We start from the raw sequence: 20,093 nt of genomic DNA, 5'->3' as shown, positions 1-20,093 counted from the left end.
AACATTTTTCTTGGATAATGCGTGCTCAATAAAAAAAATACAAAAAACAAGATATTCATGATATTTAATAATTGATAATTTAAAGAAATAAGTAGGTACCTTTTCCAGCATCGGCATCCAACTTTTTGCTAAATGACAGTTCTGCAACACAACCCATGTGCCACTTCTAATGCCTTCATCTATCAATTTGACGGCTATAGGGCCTTGTCCTTGACCAAGTGATAATGAGAATAAGCGTGACGATCCAAAACCCTGGAAAAACAGCCTCACAAATTACATAAACCATCAAGGTGCTTGCTCACGTTTAAGACCGATATTAATGACTGTACCTAAAAAGTAATTACATAATTGAAGCTTTATTAGTGCATGTTTATAAAAACGTAAGCAGTTTTAAAAGAAGATGTGATGTGGAAAAATTATAATGTCAGAAATAAAAATAAAATTATTGCGCACCACACTAGGTTACAAAATACTAGAATTTTTGACGTGACAACGTCTTATAAATTGGTTTGCCGGGTGACACTTCAAGAAACTGCGTTACGCTCCGCTCACGTTATGCGCTCACAATGAGAGCGAGTGAATAAAATTTTGTTAATATGAAATTCAGTGCGAGATTCTTTGTATAAATTAATGTTTTAAATATAATTCTTTGTATAAATAAATGTTTTAAATTGTTACTATTATTTCATCCTTCTTCCTACTATACGAATGAATATTCACATTAAAATTATTTTACCACTCAAAGTCGTTGTCACGTAAAACTTTCGCCCGTATACCGACTTTACAGGCAACCAATTTTTTTTAATTATTAAAGCATACGTCTTTTAATAAAGTGGCACATAAAATCACGGGCATATTATCTCTCAACAAGTTCTACGTTTTTATTAAATGCTTATACAAAAGTCATGATATAGTGTTAATGATTATATAAACGATAAAAAGCTTGGTATTGAATTGTTCTATATAACTCTCAGCAAATATCAGCCGTATCAATGATACGGGGTCCCCGGACTACCGGGACCCCTTACGTGTGAAAGCAAAAATTAGTAACCCAAATAAATATGTGATGTCATAATTCTTAAAGTATTTTATTTGACAGGCATATGTGTTTCATTCCTAACTCTATGGACACAGAACGGTCTGTTCTAAAGCCGACCAATCAGAGGCAAGTTCGGATAGTTGACGTTTTAAGATTGCAATTTAACGGCTTCACTTCCGATAGATAGTAATATACCGAAAAATAACACGCTAAATTGCAATCAATATTTTCAGCTTAATATGACGGCAGATTTTAATATCACGGGTGAGATTATAAACTAACGTATTTTACATTTTAATGGTAACATATATATTCAAAACTCAAAACAAGCTCAAAACTAATTTATTTCAACTAGGCTTACTTTACAAAAACTTTTGAAAAGCCAAGATATATTTTACAATCTATCTCTACATACATAATTTTAATACATCTGCGAGTAAAGAGAAATATAACTAATGTATACATACTGCATTACTGCAATGTGTACCTGATCATCAGCAAATTTGAGAAGAGTCCCCATGGGATCCGAGCCCGGAGTGAGAACAAACAACAGCGGTATACAGCAGTGTGATTCCGAATACGATGAACCTAAATCAAACAACGGCGGCTCCACAAACGGACGCCCCATTTGCGCTGCAAACAGAATCCTCTGTTATATACTATATAAACTAGTTCGAGATAAGCTGAGCACTCAAGAGATTTAACGCCTGAGCTCTTTTAACATTTCTCTATTTGAATTTTTTGATACGTTTTCCTTTTATAATATGATACGAGTAAAATATTGTTTATGAGTATATCAGTTGGTAAAAAAAAAATCGAAAAAAATATTTATCAATTTATAAAAAATACTCACATTCGACGAAATTTTGAACAGCCGGGACCATCATGTCTAGGCGCATACAACGTAGGACCATCATTTTCTAAAATAGAAACAAAGGATTTTACGTACCTAATTATTTTTTTTTTATTTTGGGAATATTATGTTCTACCAACAAAAATTTACCTCAAACATGCTGAATTTCTTATCCCACGGCTCGGGCAAAGGCTGGTTGTGGGGATCAAGCGTGTCGCAGTATGCTTCCCATTGAGGTATATTTTTTGTAAAATGATCTAGGATACCATGAAATTTCTCGATTTCGTTAAGCCTGAAATCAATACATAAGATGTTGTTCAAAAAAAATCCAGTCGTGCGACATTTAAGTCATCATTATCAACCCATATATCGATCGAAGGCGGAGGTCAGACTGGTCTTTATCACGTCTCAATTCATCGTTTATTTAGGTAACTATTCAAAATTATAAAATTATTATTTTAGCGAACCCCACGCGGTTTCAACCGCATAGTTTTCATTCCCGTCATCCCGTGGGAGTACGAAGATAGCTTTCCAAGAATTTTTAAATCGTTTCACTAGTTTCAGTTTTCAATGCATACAAACAAATCTTGCCTCAATAAAATATTAGTACAGAAAACGATTATTTTACATACCCGTTGAATTCGGACCAAGCCTGTGAGCTAAGAAACGTGACCGGATTCGGTATAACATGGCGCGGCTGGGCGCCTGATAGCAAGAACATCACGTCAGACTGCTCGAGCCTATCTTCAGCGACCATAATGGTAATCGTGAGAAGCAGTGAGAATACTAGTTTATCCTGCATAGAAAATAAAAATACTGAAGCAATTTGTGAAATAATTTACCTAAAAGCTAATAGATATCTGGATACCATGTCTTAAGAGAAAGCTGATCTGTAGGTGCAACTAAATGAAAACAGAAAAAAAAGAAAAAACATATATTTCAAAAAATTGTGCCACATTTAACACCTTATCACTATTGTAATGCCTGATTCACTATTGAATATCACTATTGAACCACAAGTATCAGAACACCACTATGTTATATTGTAAGAGATAAATTGTATAGTAGAATTATTTTATGCCAGAATTGAGATGAATTCGGTAAACTAACTAAAAAAAAGCTACAGACCTTTTATTAAATTAGTAAACTTTGATTCCAAAAGCTTTACATAAAAATATTATCATATACCTTCTCAAACAGACTCCTGCAAATGTTTGCGTAAAGCGAGTACGTGAAATGCGCACGTAAAATAGCGAGCCTTTCCACTATTTCCTCCACTTTCTCCGTGTTGTCAATAGACCCTGTGAAGAGGCCCTCGAACCAGCCCAGCGAGTATTGGTACATTGGGTCAATATTTGCCAGAGATGCTAAAATAATATTTTAAGATTTTTGTTAGTTTATTTCAGTAGTTAAAACTATGGTATATGATTTGATTATTAAAAGTTTATCTCATCATTTCGGAAGCGATTCCTGTAGCATCATGATTGAGAATATAACTTGAAATATTAGAAACAAACTAGTTAAACAGCAATATGTAAACAAAAATATATTATGGCGATTTGAGAGACACAAAGTTGCTATAGCATTCTAATGGTTTTTAGATGATTATTAAAAATATATAGTTGAACGAAAGATACGGTAATATTGTTAGAATAAAAGATTGAATCAAAATTACCTATGAGGAAAAATAAATTGGTTGAATGTACGGCGATTGGAACGTAATCATCTCGAGCTACATCAATTGCCTTTTCGGTAACCATTGCTACTTCTTGCTTCTCTTTGATTTCGTTAGACATATCTTTGGCAGAATTAAGAATCTAAGACGAAAATCAAAGAACACATTAAACCAACGAAATAAAAGATAAAATTGTCATAACTACCCACTTGATATTAAGATTTATTTATTGAAAAATTTCAAGATTATATTTTATTAAGTACAGACTCATTTTACATTCACACACGGGTATATTTATTTTTAGAATTATAAAAAAAAATAATAACACGTATACAACATAAAATCGAATGAAATCAAAAACACCTATAAGTTACCTGTACAGCTTCTTCGTCTTCCAGCAAATGTTCCGACGTGGACAAAACATTAAGAATTTTCTTCTCAATTTCTTGTAAAAGACGACGGTGTTCAGCTCCTTGGGTGGTTAAATCTGATTTAGCTTGTTGCAAATCTGGCCGTTCGCGAGCCACCACTCGTGCCAGCAACTGTGCTTGCAAGCCGTCTTTGGCCAACATAAAGTTTACTAACGTTACTCGAACGCCGACTTCGGGCAGATAATGTGGGTTTGCCAGCTTTGTGCTTATATATAACCTATTTAAGAAATATATCATTAATTTCAATATTCATTGAGATTTATTTTAAGATTGATTATCTGCTAAATTAGATATACTTGTAACATCAATGATTTGAATACTTAGAATAATATTCTTTACTAATCGATTTTAATATTGACTATAATACTCGTATACTCACTTGAAATCTTTGCTATACTCAACAATGGTGTCTCCAATCTTAATACATAACGCACCACCTTGTCTGAAGGTTTGTTGTTGTAGCAATGGCTCCAACATTGGATCCAGCTCTTCAAGTACGTTTTCAAGCAAAACCTTGAAACATACCATTTTATTACAATTACATATGAATGATTATTGCATTGAAGTAATCTATAACATTTACTGATAGATTTAGAGTATTACCGGTTGTCCAAACTGCACAGCGTTTTCTAAAACGCGTCCTAGATCAGCCTGTGACATCCGTACCACACCTAAATTGTTAGGTTTCTCCATGTTTTTAATCCACCGATTGGCTTGACCTTGTGGATCTATCATCAAAGGCCATCGGCGCGCAGTCCTAAAATATACATATTTTTCTAAAGGCTACTATAAACAGTTACTATATACGCAGGTACATAATTTAAAAATCATTAGACACGTCAACATTAAAAATTAAAGCTTATTACATATAAATATCGATAATAATACAATTAGTACTAAATAATATATTGAAACATTTAAGATTCCACAAGATTCAACTTAATTCAACAGAAAAACATCCTTACATTATGATAATGGCACTCTCTACACTAAAATCGTCAGCAGGTAAGCCGTCGATGTTCCACTGTTGAATGGTAACAGGTTCTCCCAAAGATTTTATCAAGCTGAAGTTTAGAGTGCATACTATTCCACAATCATGGCATGCGTGGGCCCATTTCTTTACCTACGAGTATAATAAACATTTTATTCTTTATATATTAAATTGTAAATGCAAATTCCATTAATACTTCATAAAAACAATTCTTTCTATTTTCTATTTATATTATTCGAACTCTGTTTTTTTTAAATATTTCAAAAATTCTTACTTGTTCATTTCTAAATGCTGCTGTAAAGGGTCCCAAATAGGCAATGATCCCAGCAGCTATTAATATGTCTCCTAAAAGTAGACACTTCATGATATTATACATTGAATCGGTGCATTAACCAATTACTATATTACTTGACTTATATTTATTTATATTGCCTTATTCTAATTAGTATATTACTTGGCTTATATTTATTTATATTATTTATTTTTACAATGAAACTAACGTTATGCTTAATAATGGACAAACCAGTAAGAGTATTGTAAGTTTCCCTTAATGTTTTTGCAATCTGCGTCCATCTATGCTTTTCTCCTCCTAGTCCAGAAATCAGCATTTCAGCTCTCTTTAGTTTGTTACTGCAATCCATAACCTCATCGTCTAACATTTTCTGCTGACGATTTTGCTCAGACAACGCATCTTCAAGTTTTCCTAATTTCAATTGCACCTAAAAGTTATTTTTTTTTCAAATGTTTTATTTATATTCATATCCAAATGTTATATTTGTTCAAATGTTATATTTATATTCATATCCAAATGTTATATTTTTTCAAATATTATATTTATATTCTATTATATTCATCATATTTAGATACACTTACAGCTAGTTTGGGAGCAAGGGATCTACTCTATTATTGTATTAAAAATTTGCTACTGTGTGATTAATAAATAATTTTTATTCATATTATGTTATAATTTATATCCAACATCACCCAGAACATTGAATTATTTGACTTTGCAATTTAACATTGCACACTATACCAGTACTATCTCTTGTCGGTGCTCCGGCGTTGAAGTAAAAAGTACGCATGTTTTTCAGGTTGCAGGTCAGGTTGTTGCAGATTGATTTGAATAAAAGCAAAATAAACCAATTACTCACTGTACCTATAATCAACGTCTACATGTCTACAGAACTCCTGCTTCTATTTAATGTTTATCCATTCCTAAAATAAATTGACTTCTATACTACATCGTGTGCAACTATATTAAGACTGCATTTTACCTCTCTCAATTGCGCTTGTTTTACAGCTAGTGCAGCCATAGCCTTATCATAGACAGCTTGTGCGGCCGCCAATCTCTGCTTTTTCGGTGCCACCACTTTTGCAACTTTATCGTACTTCGTCATAGCAATCACCCATTTACACATACCTATATTTATCAATGAGATCATTATAATACAAAACAATATTGACGTAATTTCATGGATAATAGACATCATAAAAGATTTTATTTAATTTTAGTATACCTTCAGCAGCAACTGACACGGCTCTGATCTTTTCTGGGACAAAACCGTCATCCTGCATTACAGTAGTCATGAGCTTTTTCATAACAGCTGGCGGAATATTATCCTTGTCGTAGTTTTGCAACGATTCCAAAAACTTTATATCGTTCAGCAATTTCTTCGATGGACCCCAGTAATCCTCTACGGTGCCCACTCCAGAAGGATTTGGAATTTTGTCAGGTTTCATTTCCTGTATACCATTATTAGAAATAAGAAATTAATAAAACAGTAATCTGTAATTAATAAAAATTATATGTTGATAAGAAACTATTTATAATGAAATAGACTTACCGGATCATCCTATTATTGAATGCAATGCAAAAAGTATAAAATTAGGTAATAAGGTTATTTCAATAAAGTTAAGTTTAAATAAACCTAATTCTATAAAAACCCATATAAATACTACTAATAGATACGAATATTTCTATTAACTAAAAACATAAATGATTTTTATACCTTTAATATGCAGATAGCTTCCATAACAAGTTTGATGCCTCGAGGAGGACTCTTCATTGTTTTGATAAAAGTAATGTCCTGAGGCGTCAAAGTATCGAGTGCAGCCAACGCAGAGTTGAGGATAGGCATAGCTTCTGCGAGGTCTGCATCGCACTCGTCTTTTATACCTTGGGCTTCTTTTGCCTAAGGCAATATGTTAAACATTTAATTAGTAGTAATAATACAGTAGTATTTTTTTTAGACTGAACTTGTCCTGGAAGATTTCACGATTATCTCTACTACCATTTATTATCAGCCTTTAACTTAGCGTTCGGTTGATGATGTTATTAAAAAGTCAACGGATGCACAGCACATCGAAGCAGTTCATGCGAAATATTTCTGTGTTACTGGTAGGTTGGACTATCTGTTTAATCCGTTAGATAGATAATCTATTTATTCAAAATTAAATTTTTTATCATTAAAGATAGAAAACATACTTGTTCTTCAGCTGCGGCTTGATCTACGAGCACTTCTGCTTCAACAAGAGCAACTCCTTCTTTCTCTTTTTCTACTTTAGCGGTAGTCTCGGCAACAGCGGCAGCTCCTGCAGCTAATTTAGGTTGTAACACTTCTAATGCTTCTTGCAACGCTGCAACTGATTTAGCTGCTATTGCAAGCTGGTCTAATCCGGTAATGTAACGTTTTTCACTTGTTATCAGCTCCCTAGAAATAAACTTAATGATTACTAATTTGTCACCTAGTTACCCAAATTACTATTTCAACTTTGTCACTTGATTATGTTAGAATCAGACAAATGGTTGGCAAAGTTTATTCGAACTGTTTTAATAATAGCCTCTATTCAGACACAGTATTACATATTTTATATAATATCTAATTCTAGGGTGACACCATCAACTTTGTATTTTTGCCCAACTTTGGCAAAAACCTCCTGTATTTCTTTCCATTCGGGTTGGTTCAACGCCTTGTCCGTGCCTGCCTTGCTACAGTCTTTGAATGTGTTTTATTTAAATCTTATTGGAGCATAAGATTCTACTTCTTCATTTCATGCAAGTTCATAATTATTATTTGTTTTATTAACGTTTTTTCCTAGCACATAGTAATCTAATATCTTACGTTCTCTTTTTGCTCAGTAATGATTTAAACATATTAATAAGCTCCAGATAAGCCGTAGGTGTTACATAATTATATCTTTTGAGTCGTAACAGAAATTGTCTTGTCAATTCTTGCGTGTCGGTGTGGAACATTTGGCACAGCTTGATAGCTGTCTCTCGTTCGAGTTCAGTTAGTTCGACATCTTTAAGGAAACGTGTTGCAACAGCCAGCAAGGCATCTGGTGGCCATTCCTATAAAAGAAGAATGAAGAATTAATTTTTCTATAGAATGGATGAATATTCCTAAAGAATGTTGATTTCAATTAATTAAGTATACGAGTATTATCTGTCTTTTTGCAAATTGGATTTCGTTAAGTAGTAGTTATTAGACTTAATAATGAAATGGACGTAACATACATCCTTTTGACTTTTTAAGCATTCATATTTTTATCTAACTCGTCATGAACATCAAATACACAAAAAAATATATTTTGTTTCTGGGTCCAAGGACTAATATAAATCCTTAATTAATAATTAGGTAAATGATATAATTACCTGAAACCAGTCGATAGTGCAGCAGTTAACAAGGGAGGGAAACTTTCGTATGCGCGTACGCAGAGAAGTACCAGCAGGCGACATTGCCAGCACTATGTGTAACTGGTCGCGCACTATGGACACGAAGTACGCGTATAGAGCTGTGGGCGTGCCGTCTGTTTGAAGAGATTTGTCGCGTTGACGATCGATCTGTAGAACGAGACCAAAATATACGTAGGTACTAGTAAATATTCTCTTTAAGCTTTAGAAATAAACATAATATCAATATATCGACACCTGCAAGGAACAACATCGTACATCATTTCTCGTAACTTTACAGGAGAGCGCGTCAAAGATTCAAATAAATCTCACTTAGTACCGTTAAGCATTAAGGTCATTTAACCTTTAGTATAATGTCAGTAAGGTTAAATGTACGTTTTCACGTTGTATATATGTTTCTAATATATGTATTTTATTACATTTTGTGAGTTACCATTTCTTCTCGCAACAAAAAAATTGTAAACTGAGATTGTACGTTAGACATACAATTCAATATTGAATTCTGAGTTACAATGCATTAAATGTATTTATTTTAAGTTTCTTTAGACAATATACCTACTGGTAGATGCTTCTTAGTAGCACCTTAGCAACATAAGAAAATAACAGAAAGACATCCGTGGCTTAACATTTTTTGACGGTATGTTTATTTATAAAATTTGCATTTTCTCAAATACAGTAACGCTATTAATTGAACAAGTAATTAAATTATCTTTAAGACATTAAAAGCCGTATTAATAAGGTATATTTCATAAAACAAAACACTTACTACTCGCATCTTTTCACAAAGCTCTGCCTTTTCGTCAGCAACAAAAATATTCGGAACTTCACCGGAGTTCAACATGTTGTTTACATCTTCCAAGAAACCTTCTTCTTTTATCTGTTTTATATAAAAAGTTTTTAGTTGCAATTATCACATTATAATTTCTAAATTATTGTTTTTGATAACATATTCAACCATCTTCAAAAAAGGAGGAGGTTCTCAATTCGATGTGTATGTTTTTTTTAATGTTTGTTACCTCATAACTTAAATTTTGAAAATTATTTTTTTGTTTGAAAGTGTTTTTTTTCCAGATTGGTTCCATTTCATTGTCATGGAAATCGGTAATTTTGTGTTAAAATCAAAATGACTGGAATACGTCTTTGAAATGGGTTTCATTTATATGTTGAAAAGATTATAAAATTACGTAATAATATATACTCACTTGAGATTCAATAAACAGGAAGACCATATGCAAGTCGGGTGTACTGGATTTTCGCAATAAAGTTTTTAAATCTTCACGCCACTCAGTCTTACCATAAGTGCGACTCATTTCAACCTGCATATCAATATTAGTTCTTTAGACTCAAGTTACATTAAAAAGTGAAGCTAAAATATATATTTAATAATATTTTTTTAGCTTTAATTTTGAAATTAACGAACTTAACGAGAATGTAAAACTATGAAACTCATTCGTAGCATGCAATATTTTGCTTATTGAAACAATTAATGTAATTGGAATTTCAAAATCAGTAAGATTATAAAATACAAAAATGATCACCAGCTCAGCTCATATGCAGATGCCAAAGCTGTATATTATGGATTAAGATCAGAGATCGGATAAGTGCGTAAGTAATTTGTATCGGGTGCAGTGCGTAAACGCTGTAACATTAAAAAAGTAATGATTGAATAATAATTGTTTTTCTTTTAAGAATAATATTCGCCATATCCTTGAAATATGACCAATATTCTCGTTCCCCTCCAAATAGTCGAAAAAGACGGTGTTGACGACCTTTACGCTGGCAGCAGCCATCGGTCGCGCATGTCGGAAATCGGAACTTTTGTCGGATCTTCCTCAAAAACACCACGCAATTTATGTGTGACTGAAAGAGCAACAGCAAAGAGAGGCCGCGCGAACTTCAGTTGCTTCCACAGTAACACTAATGGTTGTGAGGTGGGCGAAGGTACGACAATAGTCCAGTAAACGGGGATCAAACCACTATCTCTCGGTAATGAGTCCGGCAGCTTTACAATGATGAAGGGGCCGGACTCATTACCGAAAGGAGATAGTTATTAAGGTTGATGTGGTACATTACTATATATAATACCTAACATGCCTAACATACGGCTGTGAAACCTGGGCGCTCACCATGGCCCAAAGGGCTAAACTGGCCAGGTGCCAACGATCCATGAAGAGGAGCATGACCGGCCATAAGAAAAAGGATAGGGTAAGAAACACTGACCTTCGAACTAAAACTAGGGTCACCGATGTTTTAACTCGTGTCGACCAGCAAAAGTGGCGATGGACAGGCCACATGCTAAGGGACACAACGGGGAAGTGGAGCAGACTGGTGACGGAATGGTACCCTAGAGATGGCAGAAGGAATCGGGGCAAACAGTTCCTTAGATGGGAGGATGACTTAAAGCTCACAGCAGGTCCAAACTAGAGAAGGGTCGCATTAGAAAGAGAGCAGTGGAGGAGGCCTATGCCGAAAGGCACACTATGTTAAGAGACATTCTTTAAAAAAATATTAAAACAAAATGTAATGTATATAATATTGTAATTTCTTAACACAGAATAAAGGGCTTATTGTTATTATTATATATAATACAAGACCTGGAAAAGATCGTATTCGTTGATGTGCGCGGCGAGACGAGTGAGCGACTGCCGGCCCGAGCCGCCCAGCCCTACCAGCAGGGCGTGCGAGCTCGGCTGGGTGAGCACGCGACAGATCCGCGACACGTGCTCTATTGCGAATCTAAATATTAAATGATTGTTAATATTATAGTTGAGAACGCTGCACTCGAAATTGTAGGCGAATACATTTCGAGAAAGAGGTGAACCGTCGAATCCAACTCGGCTGGGCTGCATTCGGGAAACTTCGCGACATCTTTTCGTCCGAAATTTCTCAGTGCTTGAAGACAAAAGTCTTCGAACAGTGCGTGTTGCCAGTGATGACCTATGGTTTCGAGACTTGGTCGCTAACTATGGGCCTCATAAGAAGGCTCAGAGTCACACAGCGGGCGATGGAACGATCAATGTTAGGAGTATCTCTGCGTGATCGAATCAGAAATAAGGAGATCCGCAGAAGAACCAAAGTCACCGACATAGCTCAACGAGTTGCGACATAAAAAAATAAAAAAAAAATAAACCGCATCAGTAGCGGTCACTAATCACTCCTGATAGTTATTTTGGAAATATATTTCATGTACAGAATTGACCTCTTTACAGATTTATTATAAGTATAGATAGATGGCAAGGCTGGCAAAAAGTTATGGAATCAGCATCATGGCTCTAAGGGGCAACCAACCTGCAAAGAGGCATGAGCTCAGAAGTTTAAAAAACGTGACGATTTTTACTTACTATTGAGTCAAAGATTTTTACCTGAAAAGGACGAGATTCATCGGTTTCTTAGACATATTATTGAATTCTACGAGATAAGAATCTACGGTAGAGTTCAAGTGTTCCATATTCGTAGTCTCCATATAAAATCGTGTGTCCACTTTGGGATTGGCAAAGTCACAGTAAATTAGATTGCGTAGATGTCGGTCCGTTATCTGAAATTAAGTGATAATGAGAGAGAGTTAATTACACATCTCATCAAGATAAGCTAAATAAAGGATTCAATTTGATTTTCTAAATCGTTTATTTATTTATTTATCACACAAGTTCTTGAGTTCAAGAATCTAATCTTAATATTATTTTACATGCGAATATGGATTTTGTTTTGTTAAGTTTTGGTTCTTACGTTTTAACCGATATTAAAAACTCTTTGGAAAGAACTAATGAAAAACTACATTATCAGCGAGTAACAAAGAATAATTAATACTCGCATCCTAGTGGAGCAGATACTACGCGGGTGAATCCGCGGGTTGTCTTGTTCTCTCGTCTTGTTAGAGATATAAAATGCTATCTATTTGTACAATACAACATATGATTAACTTACTTTATCATTAGGCTCTTCAAGCAGTCGTGCGAGTAGTTTCTCGAACTCATCATTGAGATGGAGATGAGTCGCCTCTCTCAAGCACTGCACCAGCCAATGGCGATCGGCGTCTTCTGTCAAACGATCAGAGAATACACGGAGGCACTCGTGGACCCATAGCCGCTTTATAGATTGGAGGTCTGGCGTCACTTCTGGCACTGACATTAACACTCCCTAGGGAATTTGATAAGTGCAATTTATTGAGATAAAAGTAATAAATAACTAAACAACATTTGGTTTTACAGGATTATTAAAAGCAAACTAAAGTAACTGAGCCTCATAAGAATCAATCACTCAGCAGAAGTTGGATGCTCGGAGTATTTAGTAAGAAGTATCAGAAACGATTCGATCACTCAGAGATATATCGTTTCATCCGCAAAACTAAATTCGTAGTCACTCGACATAGCTCAGCGATTTGTGAAGTTGCATTGCCAATGGCGACCCTATACCGAAAAGCGTAGTCGACCCTCCCACTAGGTGGACCGATGACATCAAGCGGGTTACTGGGAGTCGTTAGATGCTGGCGGCTCGAGACATTGATGTTTGGAGGTTTGCCTGGCAGGAGGCCTATGACCAGCAGTGGACGTCCACCGGCATATTATGTTGATGATAATGCAAAATTTATGTATATACTCGTTATTATAGTTTATATTATATTATATAATTTCGCGACTTCGTCCACGTGGTAATCAGTTTTCACAAATCCCGCGGGACCATGGATTTTTCCGGGAAAAGTACCCTATTTGTTAATCCAGAGTAAAATCTGTTTCAATTTTAAATTTCAGCCAAATCGCTTCAGTAGCCGCTGCGTAAATGAGGAACAAACATACACACACACACAAACTTTCGCCTTTATAATATAAGTGTGATACTTACCAATATAACTTTAGAGAAATCTCGCAAGTTAAAAGTGTAATGAGATTTAGACGGCGTAGGTAACAAATTCAATCTACACTGTTTATACACTTCCAGAGTAGCAAAAACTAATTCTTCTATGCATGGGTCGAAATCCTTGGAAAAGCCCCTGGAAAATGTGATCTGATTTATGAATTAGTTAAAATAAACTATTGAGTTTTAATTATAAACAAGCTGTGCACCATAAGTTACTCAATTACTCCTCATAATAACAGCTATCTGCCAGTGAAAGTCCAATCAAAATCGGTCAATTCGTTCCAGAGATTAGACAGATCAAACTGACAAAAATACTTAAAATGGACTTTTTTGAAATAAGCTTTTTATTTAAAACTAGCCCACCCGCCCGCGACTTCGTTCGCGTGGAATTCAGTTTTTCTCAAATCCCGCGTTTTGGAACCATGGATAACCATGGATTTTTCCGAGATGAAAAGCATATGTGTTAATCCAGAGTAAAATCTATTTCCATTCTAAATTTCAGCCACATCGCTTCAGTAGCCGCAGCGCAAAGGAGGAAAAAACATACACTACACACTTACACACAAACAGAGACTCCATTATATTAATTTGTATAGATAAGTAAGTACCTCGTATCTAAATGCCATAACATGATTCTTCCGAAGATAACCTTTAATGTTTCATCGTCGAACTCGTCGATGCAGAAGAATGAGAAATGTCGCGAAAACCTCGGCGTTATTAGCTTTGCGCCCGGCGTCGGTTTACCCATAGCGCACATAAACTGAAAATTTTCAACAATAGTTTTGAGTTTATCGAGAATAGACAGAGAGACAACAGACAGACAGAAGAAAAAGAGAAACTAACCTGAACATCAATGAGATGCATCGGCACATTAGTTTTGCGATCGTACCACAGCCCCAGGTCGATGCCCTGCCGTAACACTTCGATGGGAGGCTGCGCGCCGTACGTCTCGGCTTGCGGCATGCTCACGTCGTCCACGAACACCACGCAATAACAACCGATCGGAGGACCAAAGACTCCTAGCGGAATATTGTTACAAGATTCGCGATTACAGGTCATTATTTATGTTATTGTAGAGGGGAGGTATCAGTGTTGGTATAAATAAGAGAGTATTTGATGACTTGAGCTCAGTTGTTTGTAAAGTAACGTAGACACAGTCACGCTGCCAGTCGCGTTAGTGATTTTGTGCAATAATGTGTTATGTTGTAATTGTTTATCATAAATTTCTTAGTGTGGGCATGGAGAACATGTCGGGCAGGGAAGGTGCGTGTTTATGCTACAAAATAATGGTACAATATATAACTATTTATATATACATAGTAAAGTGGTGTGCATAATGTCTTTAACTAAGGTAGGCACTATTTACGAATTGTACTAAATGGAAAATTCCTTCTCCAATACAGGTTCGTAAGGGTTGTTGGATCTAAGAAATGAGCGCCATTGTATATGTATTGTTTATGTATAGTCTGATCAGAAATTTAGGCACGATGTTAAGGACTTATTAGATCTGCCTAACGTCTGCCTTGAAGACAAATTAGTTTATTTGTTTGGCGCAACATTGCCAGGTTTTCTATTTTCCTGGACAAGCATATAATAAATATTGGATTTTTTACTAGCAACTACGTGTCTCAAAAAATTATGCATTTGTTAAAAATATATTTATTACAACTAGAATGGGTATTAGGATATACTTTATTTAGAATCATTAACAAACCTTTTCGTCTTTTATCCAATTTACCCATAATGATGTCTTGCGTTTGATTGCAATTCGTTTGCGCAGAGAATGCCATTATTAAAGCTTTATATACTTTTGTATCGACTCTTTTAACTAGATAATCCTAGAATCAACAAAATATTTAAAAAATAATATTAAAGTAACAGAACTAAAACCATACTCGATGTGCACTGTAAGTTTACCAACAAACAAATTAAAAAGGAGGGTCTAAATCGCATCATTTCACATTTAACTTGTTCTTAAATAAATAATAATAAATTTTATTAATAAGCTTAGAGCAATTACATATAGATATTAGATATATAAAGAAACAAAAGGTACATAATTTAAAATTAATTAGCTATGAATTGGCATGCATTTTCTACCTCCATTTCTAATTTGTTTGCTGGAAAACAATGCACATCTACTCGTAGTATATATAGGTAATAATTGATTCAACATACAATAATATACGACGATTTTCCAGTGCCGGTGGGTCCAACCATCATCACAGCCTTATGGTGGGTGACTAGTAATTTGAACAGGGCCAAGTATCTCACACTGTCCAATGTTGTCACAAGAATCTGATTAGGAGGTGTATCGCGACTGATTGGAGGCGCAGATACCACGTCGTCTTGCCAAGGCTTCCATTTGCCTTTGCCCTTAAAAATATAATCATCATTAACAACCCATATTCGGCTCAATGTTGAGCACGAGTCTCCTCTCAGAATGAGAGGGATTAGACACGTAAAAAATTCAGAAAATTCGCATGTATGCAGGTTTCTTTACGATGTTTTTCCTTCACCGTTTCAGACACGTAATATTTACACGTAGTGTCTGCTATCGTTCGTTCGTTATCAACCCATATTCGGCTCACTGCTGAGCTCGAGTCTCCTCTGAGAATGAGAGGGGTTAGGCCACTAGTCCACCACGCTGGCCTAATGCGGATTGGCAGACTTCTGTGTGAAGTCGTCGTATCGCAGAGAATTAAGAAAAATCTCTGGTATGCGGGTTTCCTCACGATGTTTTCCTTCACCGTTTGAGACACGTGATATCTAATTTCTTAAAATGCATATAGCTGAAAATTTGGCGGTGCATATCCGGACCGGATTCGAACCTACGCCCTCCGAATCATTTATACTACTTACTCTGGGCTATTACATCACTAAAAATATAATGCAATTTTGCATAACACATATCCCGAAACCCTTATTAAGGAAGCCGGGTAGAATATTTTGAGGGTGTAATAATCGAAAATGTTTCAGTATTTTTTGCGGGCGAAAATCCTTACCTCTTTTATGAAACGATAATCATAAACTGTTCCTTCTTTTGGTAACGTGAATATATACGCTTTTTCGGGCTTAGCAATTTCCTTGGGGTAGCCCAACGTTTCTGAGACCTGTAAATATAGTCACTATCTATACTTCTATACAGTGGCGTAGCTAGGTAACCTAAGGCTCTGGTGCAAATAAAAAAATGTGGCCCCACGACTATATAAACTGATTACGTTTTATTAAGTAAAAATATTAGATAGAAGTATACAATGTATGTAATGCTAAGCTTTTCTGGTAAGGATTCGAGCTTGAGCTTGCGGACCCTGGGGCATTGCACCGCCTAGCCCCTGGGTAGCTACGCCATTACTTCTATATTTATATTTTAAAGAGATAAAGTTTGTATTGTAGACGGTAATCGCTGGATCTACTGACCCGATTTGAAATTTTTTTACCACTAGAAATCCACATTTTTTTTTTTTTATGAAGTATAGGCTTACGCTTGACCACAATCATGCCTGATGGAAAGCAATGATGAGGTCTAAGATGAAGCGCGCTTGCCTAGAAGATGCCTATTCACACACATTCACTATGCCTTGAAGGTGCACAAATTATACGTGTCAGGAAACACAGACGCCGGAAGGGCATTCCACATTTTGGCAGTTCTTATTAAGAACGTTGACGCAAAACGTTTCGTGCGGGTTGATTGAATATTAACCACAAAAGGATGCCATTTTTTACGGCTTCTCGCTGTTCTGTGGTAAAATGGGGACGGAGGAACTAGAGTGTCATAGCCTATATTTTATCCCCGTATTTTTGTGGGTGTACTACAGACTACGCGGGTCAAAACGCGGGGCGTAGGCTAGTTAGAAATGAATCCGGTATGCAAAAGGAGGTAGGTATAGAAAGTTGTTATGAACCTTGACTGGAAATTCCTTTTCTAGTAATCCTCTAAATAACATATCAAACAAGTGACGGCCATCGCTTTCCAAAGTTGCCCCAATAGACCAAATAGTTGAGAAGAAAAATACTCCCTGCAACAAGAAAGAAGAATCCTGTATAAGATCTATATGTAAGGTACAAACAATGGTCAATAAGACAAAATATAACAAAAGAGTATTTCTGAAAGATTACCTCAAGTTGAGCTCTAATGTCTAAGTCTGATAAGCTTTCAATATATTTTTCTTCGTAATAATCATCCATGAACGTATCAAATAGCATCATACAAGCATTCACCAAATTACTTCTTGACGTCACATACATTTGCTAAAAATGAAAAGTCAAAATTACACAAAGATATTGAAGATAGTAAATGAATGATTAACGTAGTTGTCCTAAATTATGAGGGTATTGCAGGGTATTACCTACGAAAATACAATAGGTACCTAGGTGACAAATAGAAAAGAAATCATTAAAGTTTATTACCTTTACTTTACCCGAAAGTTCTACAAGCCAAAGCAATGGCGACATGAAGCGACAGAAGAGATTACGAATGTAATTGCGATTGAAGCCGTGCAGCGTCGATGGAAGGGTGTTGAGCCATGATTCCATCAAACATTTCCAACCCAGACCCTTTGGCTCCATATATATCATACCGCAACGTGACACCTAAGGAAAGTAAAGAGATACCTGACCAATAACTTGAAGACAACGAATTTGTAGTAAACCTTTTTTAATTACGAAGTATAAAAATTACTAAATTACTTTTTTGTCTCTAGATAATTACGTAAAATATTTAAAATATTATCATGCATATTATATACATCACGAAGGTACGAAAATTTCCAAATGAGCAAAAAAAATCATATTAATAGTCATAGAGCATAGATAGTTTATCCAGGGACGAATCTTTTATCGTCATACATAATTCTGTTGCTTAGCAGTATTGACGTGTTCCATCTGAAGGATAAATTACAGGTACAGACTTAACATTTTCGAGTACGTATCTCAGTAAACAAGCGCCGAGCTTTTGCTCTTCTAAAGATTTTTCAATTACAATCAGATGCGTCTTTTGCTTGTTTAATCAACAATTATTATAATAACATAAAATTGAAAAATTTTATATGCCCCCAAGGTCATGAAATTATTAATTACACTCTCGACCAAGTCATCAATATTCTCTTTCAGTGCGCTTTCATTTGAGACCCCACTCGAGTATATTTGCCGACATTCGGTTATTCACCTTTGACAGACAGACAGACACGTCAAACCTATAACACCCCTTTCTGCGTCGGGGGTTAAACATACGTACAGTTGCAGGCGAAGCAGCTTCAAGATCCATAGGCTCGAACACAAGATTGGTTGTGGGCGCAAGCTGAATAATCTCGCCGCTCATGAGGCAAAGTTTCTTGTTATCATCCAGTACAGTATTCAAATTCTCTATCCAAATTGCATCCACTGGACCATCGAAGATCAACCACTTTCTATTATTAAACATAATACATAAATGAACCATGATTAATGCAATCATATATTTGGTAGATATAAGAAAGAAAGTATTATCGTAAAGTTTCGACCTTCTAGCCCAACCCCTTCGTTTTTATTCGCAATTGTAATATTTTTGTATGAAAGAAAATTTAAGAGTAGGTACGAAAATAATTGTGAGAATGTCAGAAAAATTGCTTTTAATTTTCTTTGATTCAAAGGGTCTGAGGACAGTAATGTTGATCATGCAGCCTGTCTATACTTGGATAAATCAATTCTATTTTATCTTGTCGTATTGTTATTAATTTAATGGAAAACATGTGCTACGTAATTTATTAACTGTTATTTCCACAGATTAATATGATATGTTATGTATATAAAATGGTTATTACCTGTTATCATTGGTTGAAACTGCAAACGCTCTGTAGCTAACAGCGAGAATACCATCGGACCACTCGTGAGAAACTGGATCAAATTGTCCATACAGCTGACCCATTGTTATGGATTTCGGATTTATGACAGTCCATTCTACCGCATTCTCTTCCATCAAACCCTACATTGACAATGTTACAAGTTCCTCGATTACAGGTGGTATTATTATTATTTATGTTATTATAGAGGGGAGATATCAGTATTGGTATAAATAAGTGGCTATTTGATAACTTGAGCTCAGTTGTTTGTGAGGCAGCGTATAAACCGTAACGCTGCCAGTCGCGTTAGTGATTTTGTACTATAACCTGTTGTGTTGTAATTATTGATAGTGTTGTGTTGTAATTATTGTTTATCATAAATTGTTTAGTGTGGGCATGGAGAACATGTCGGGCACTACTTTACGTTAAACTTACTCCCAAGATCACAAGTCCTGGGACCTGCTCGAGGTGTTTCCTCTGCCACAAAATAATGGTACAATCACTATCGCTGCTACCCGTCACGTCACAAATTATGAAAAATTATAACTACAATACCTAAAAACAACGTAAAGTCATGATTTCATTAAGCAAAATATTGTGTAACTAACCTTTTCAGCAACCAATCCCAAAGCAGCACCAAGCGCATGGTAACATTTAGTTTTGCCTGAGAATGGAAATCCTACCAACATCAAGCCGTGTCTTACAAGAATCATTTCGTATAATTGAAGAACCTATAA

General features: G+C 35.4%; 1 protein-coding gene across 1 annotated transcript in view; it reads right to left on the bottom strand.

Annotated features, from left to right (window-relative positions):
- LOC112054044 (dynein axonemal heavy chain 7) overlaps positions 1 to 20,093 on the bottom strand; it is a 48,919-nt gene that overhangs the window by 13,362 nt on the left and 15,464 nt on the right. Inside the window, exons 29-64 of the mRNA XM_052891300.1 lie at positions 19,965 to 20,087; positions 19,339 to 19,499; positions 18,774 to 18,945; positions 17,948 to 18,130; positions 17,657 to 17,788; positions 17,443 to 17,556; positions 16,543 to 16,650; positions 15,716 to 15,913; positions 15,252 to 15,375; positions 14,381 to 14,556; positions 14,146 to 14,297; positions 13,523 to 13,670; positions 12,608 to 12,820; positions 12,046 to 12,218; positions 11,278 to 11,419; positions 9,886 to 9,999; positions 9,450 to 9,560; positions 8,645 to 8,833; positions 8,112 to 8,341; positions 7,475 to 7,700; positions 6,999 to 7,181; positions 6,507 to 6,732; positions 6,264 to 6,409; positions 5,513 to 5,708; positions 5,264 to 5,334; positions 4,964 to 5,121; positions 4,602 to 4,755; positions 4,378 to 4,511; positions 3,942 to 4,215; positions 3,568 to 3,709; positions 3,081 to 3,259; positions 2,525 to 2,688; positions 2,043 to 2,184; positions 1,893 to 1,959; positions 1,527 to 1,672; positions 100 to 252 (exon numbers count right to left, since the gene is read on the bottom strand). Of these exons, the coding sequence (XP_052747260.1) occupies positions 100 to 252; positions 1,527 to 1,672; positions 1,893 to 1,959; positions 2,043 to 2,184; positions 2,525 to 2,688; positions 3,081 to 3,259; positions 3,568 to 3,709; positions 3,942 to 4,215; positions 4,378 to 4,511; positions 4,602 to 4,755; positions 4,964 to 5,121; positions 5,264 to 5,334; positions 5,513 to 5,708; positions 6,264 to 6,409; positions 6,507 to 6,732; positions 6,999 to 7,181; positions 7,475 to 7,700; positions 8,112 to 8,341; positions 8,645 to 8,833; positions 9,450 to 9,560; positions 9,886 to 9,999; positions 11,278 to 11,419; positions 12,046 to 12,218; positions 12,608 to 12,820; positions 13,523 to 13,670; positions 14,146 to 14,297; positions 14,381 to 14,556; positions 15,252 to 15,375; positions 15,716 to 15,913; positions 16,543 to 16,650; positions 17,443 to 17,556; positions 17,657 to 17,788; positions 17,948 to 18,130; positions 18,774 to 18,945; positions 19,339 to 19,499; positions 19,965 to 20,087 (5,724 nt within the window). The remainder of the gene's footprint in view (positions 1 to 99; positions 253 to 1,526; positions 1,673 to 1,892; positions 1,960 to 2,042; positions 2,185 to 2,524; positions 2,689 to 3,080; positions 3,260 to 3,567; positions 3,710 to 3,941; positions 4,216 to 4,377; positions 4,512 to 4,601; positions 4,756 to 4,963; positions 5,122 to 5,263; positions 5,335 to 5,512; positions 5,709 to 6,263; positions 6,410 to 6,506; positions 6,733 to 6,998; positions 7,182 to 7,474; positions 7,701 to 8,111; positions 8,342 to 8,644; positions 8,834 to 9,449; positions 9,561 to 9,885; positions 10,000 to 11,277; positions 11,420 to 12,045; positions 12,219 to 12,607; positions 12,821 to 13,522; positions 13,671 to 14,145; positions 14,298 to 14,380; positions 14,557 to 15,251; positions 15,376 to 15,715; positions 15,914 to 16,542; positions 16,651 to 17,442; positions 17,557 to 17,656; positions 17,789 to 17,947; positions 18,131 to 18,773; positions 18,946 to 19,338; positions 19,500 to 19,964; positions 20,088 to 20,093) is intronic.

The sequence above is a fragment of the Bicyclus anynana genome, chromosome 3, assembly GCF_947172395.1.
Source record: "Bicyclus anynana chromosome 3, ilBicAnyn1.1, whole genome shotgun sequence".
NCBI lineage: Eukaryota > Metazoa > Arthropoda > Insecta > Lepidoptera > Nymphalidae > Bicyclus > Bicyclus anynana.
Note: the sequence above shows the minus strand (reverse complement) of the source record. Positions and strands in the feature narration are given on the sequence as shown.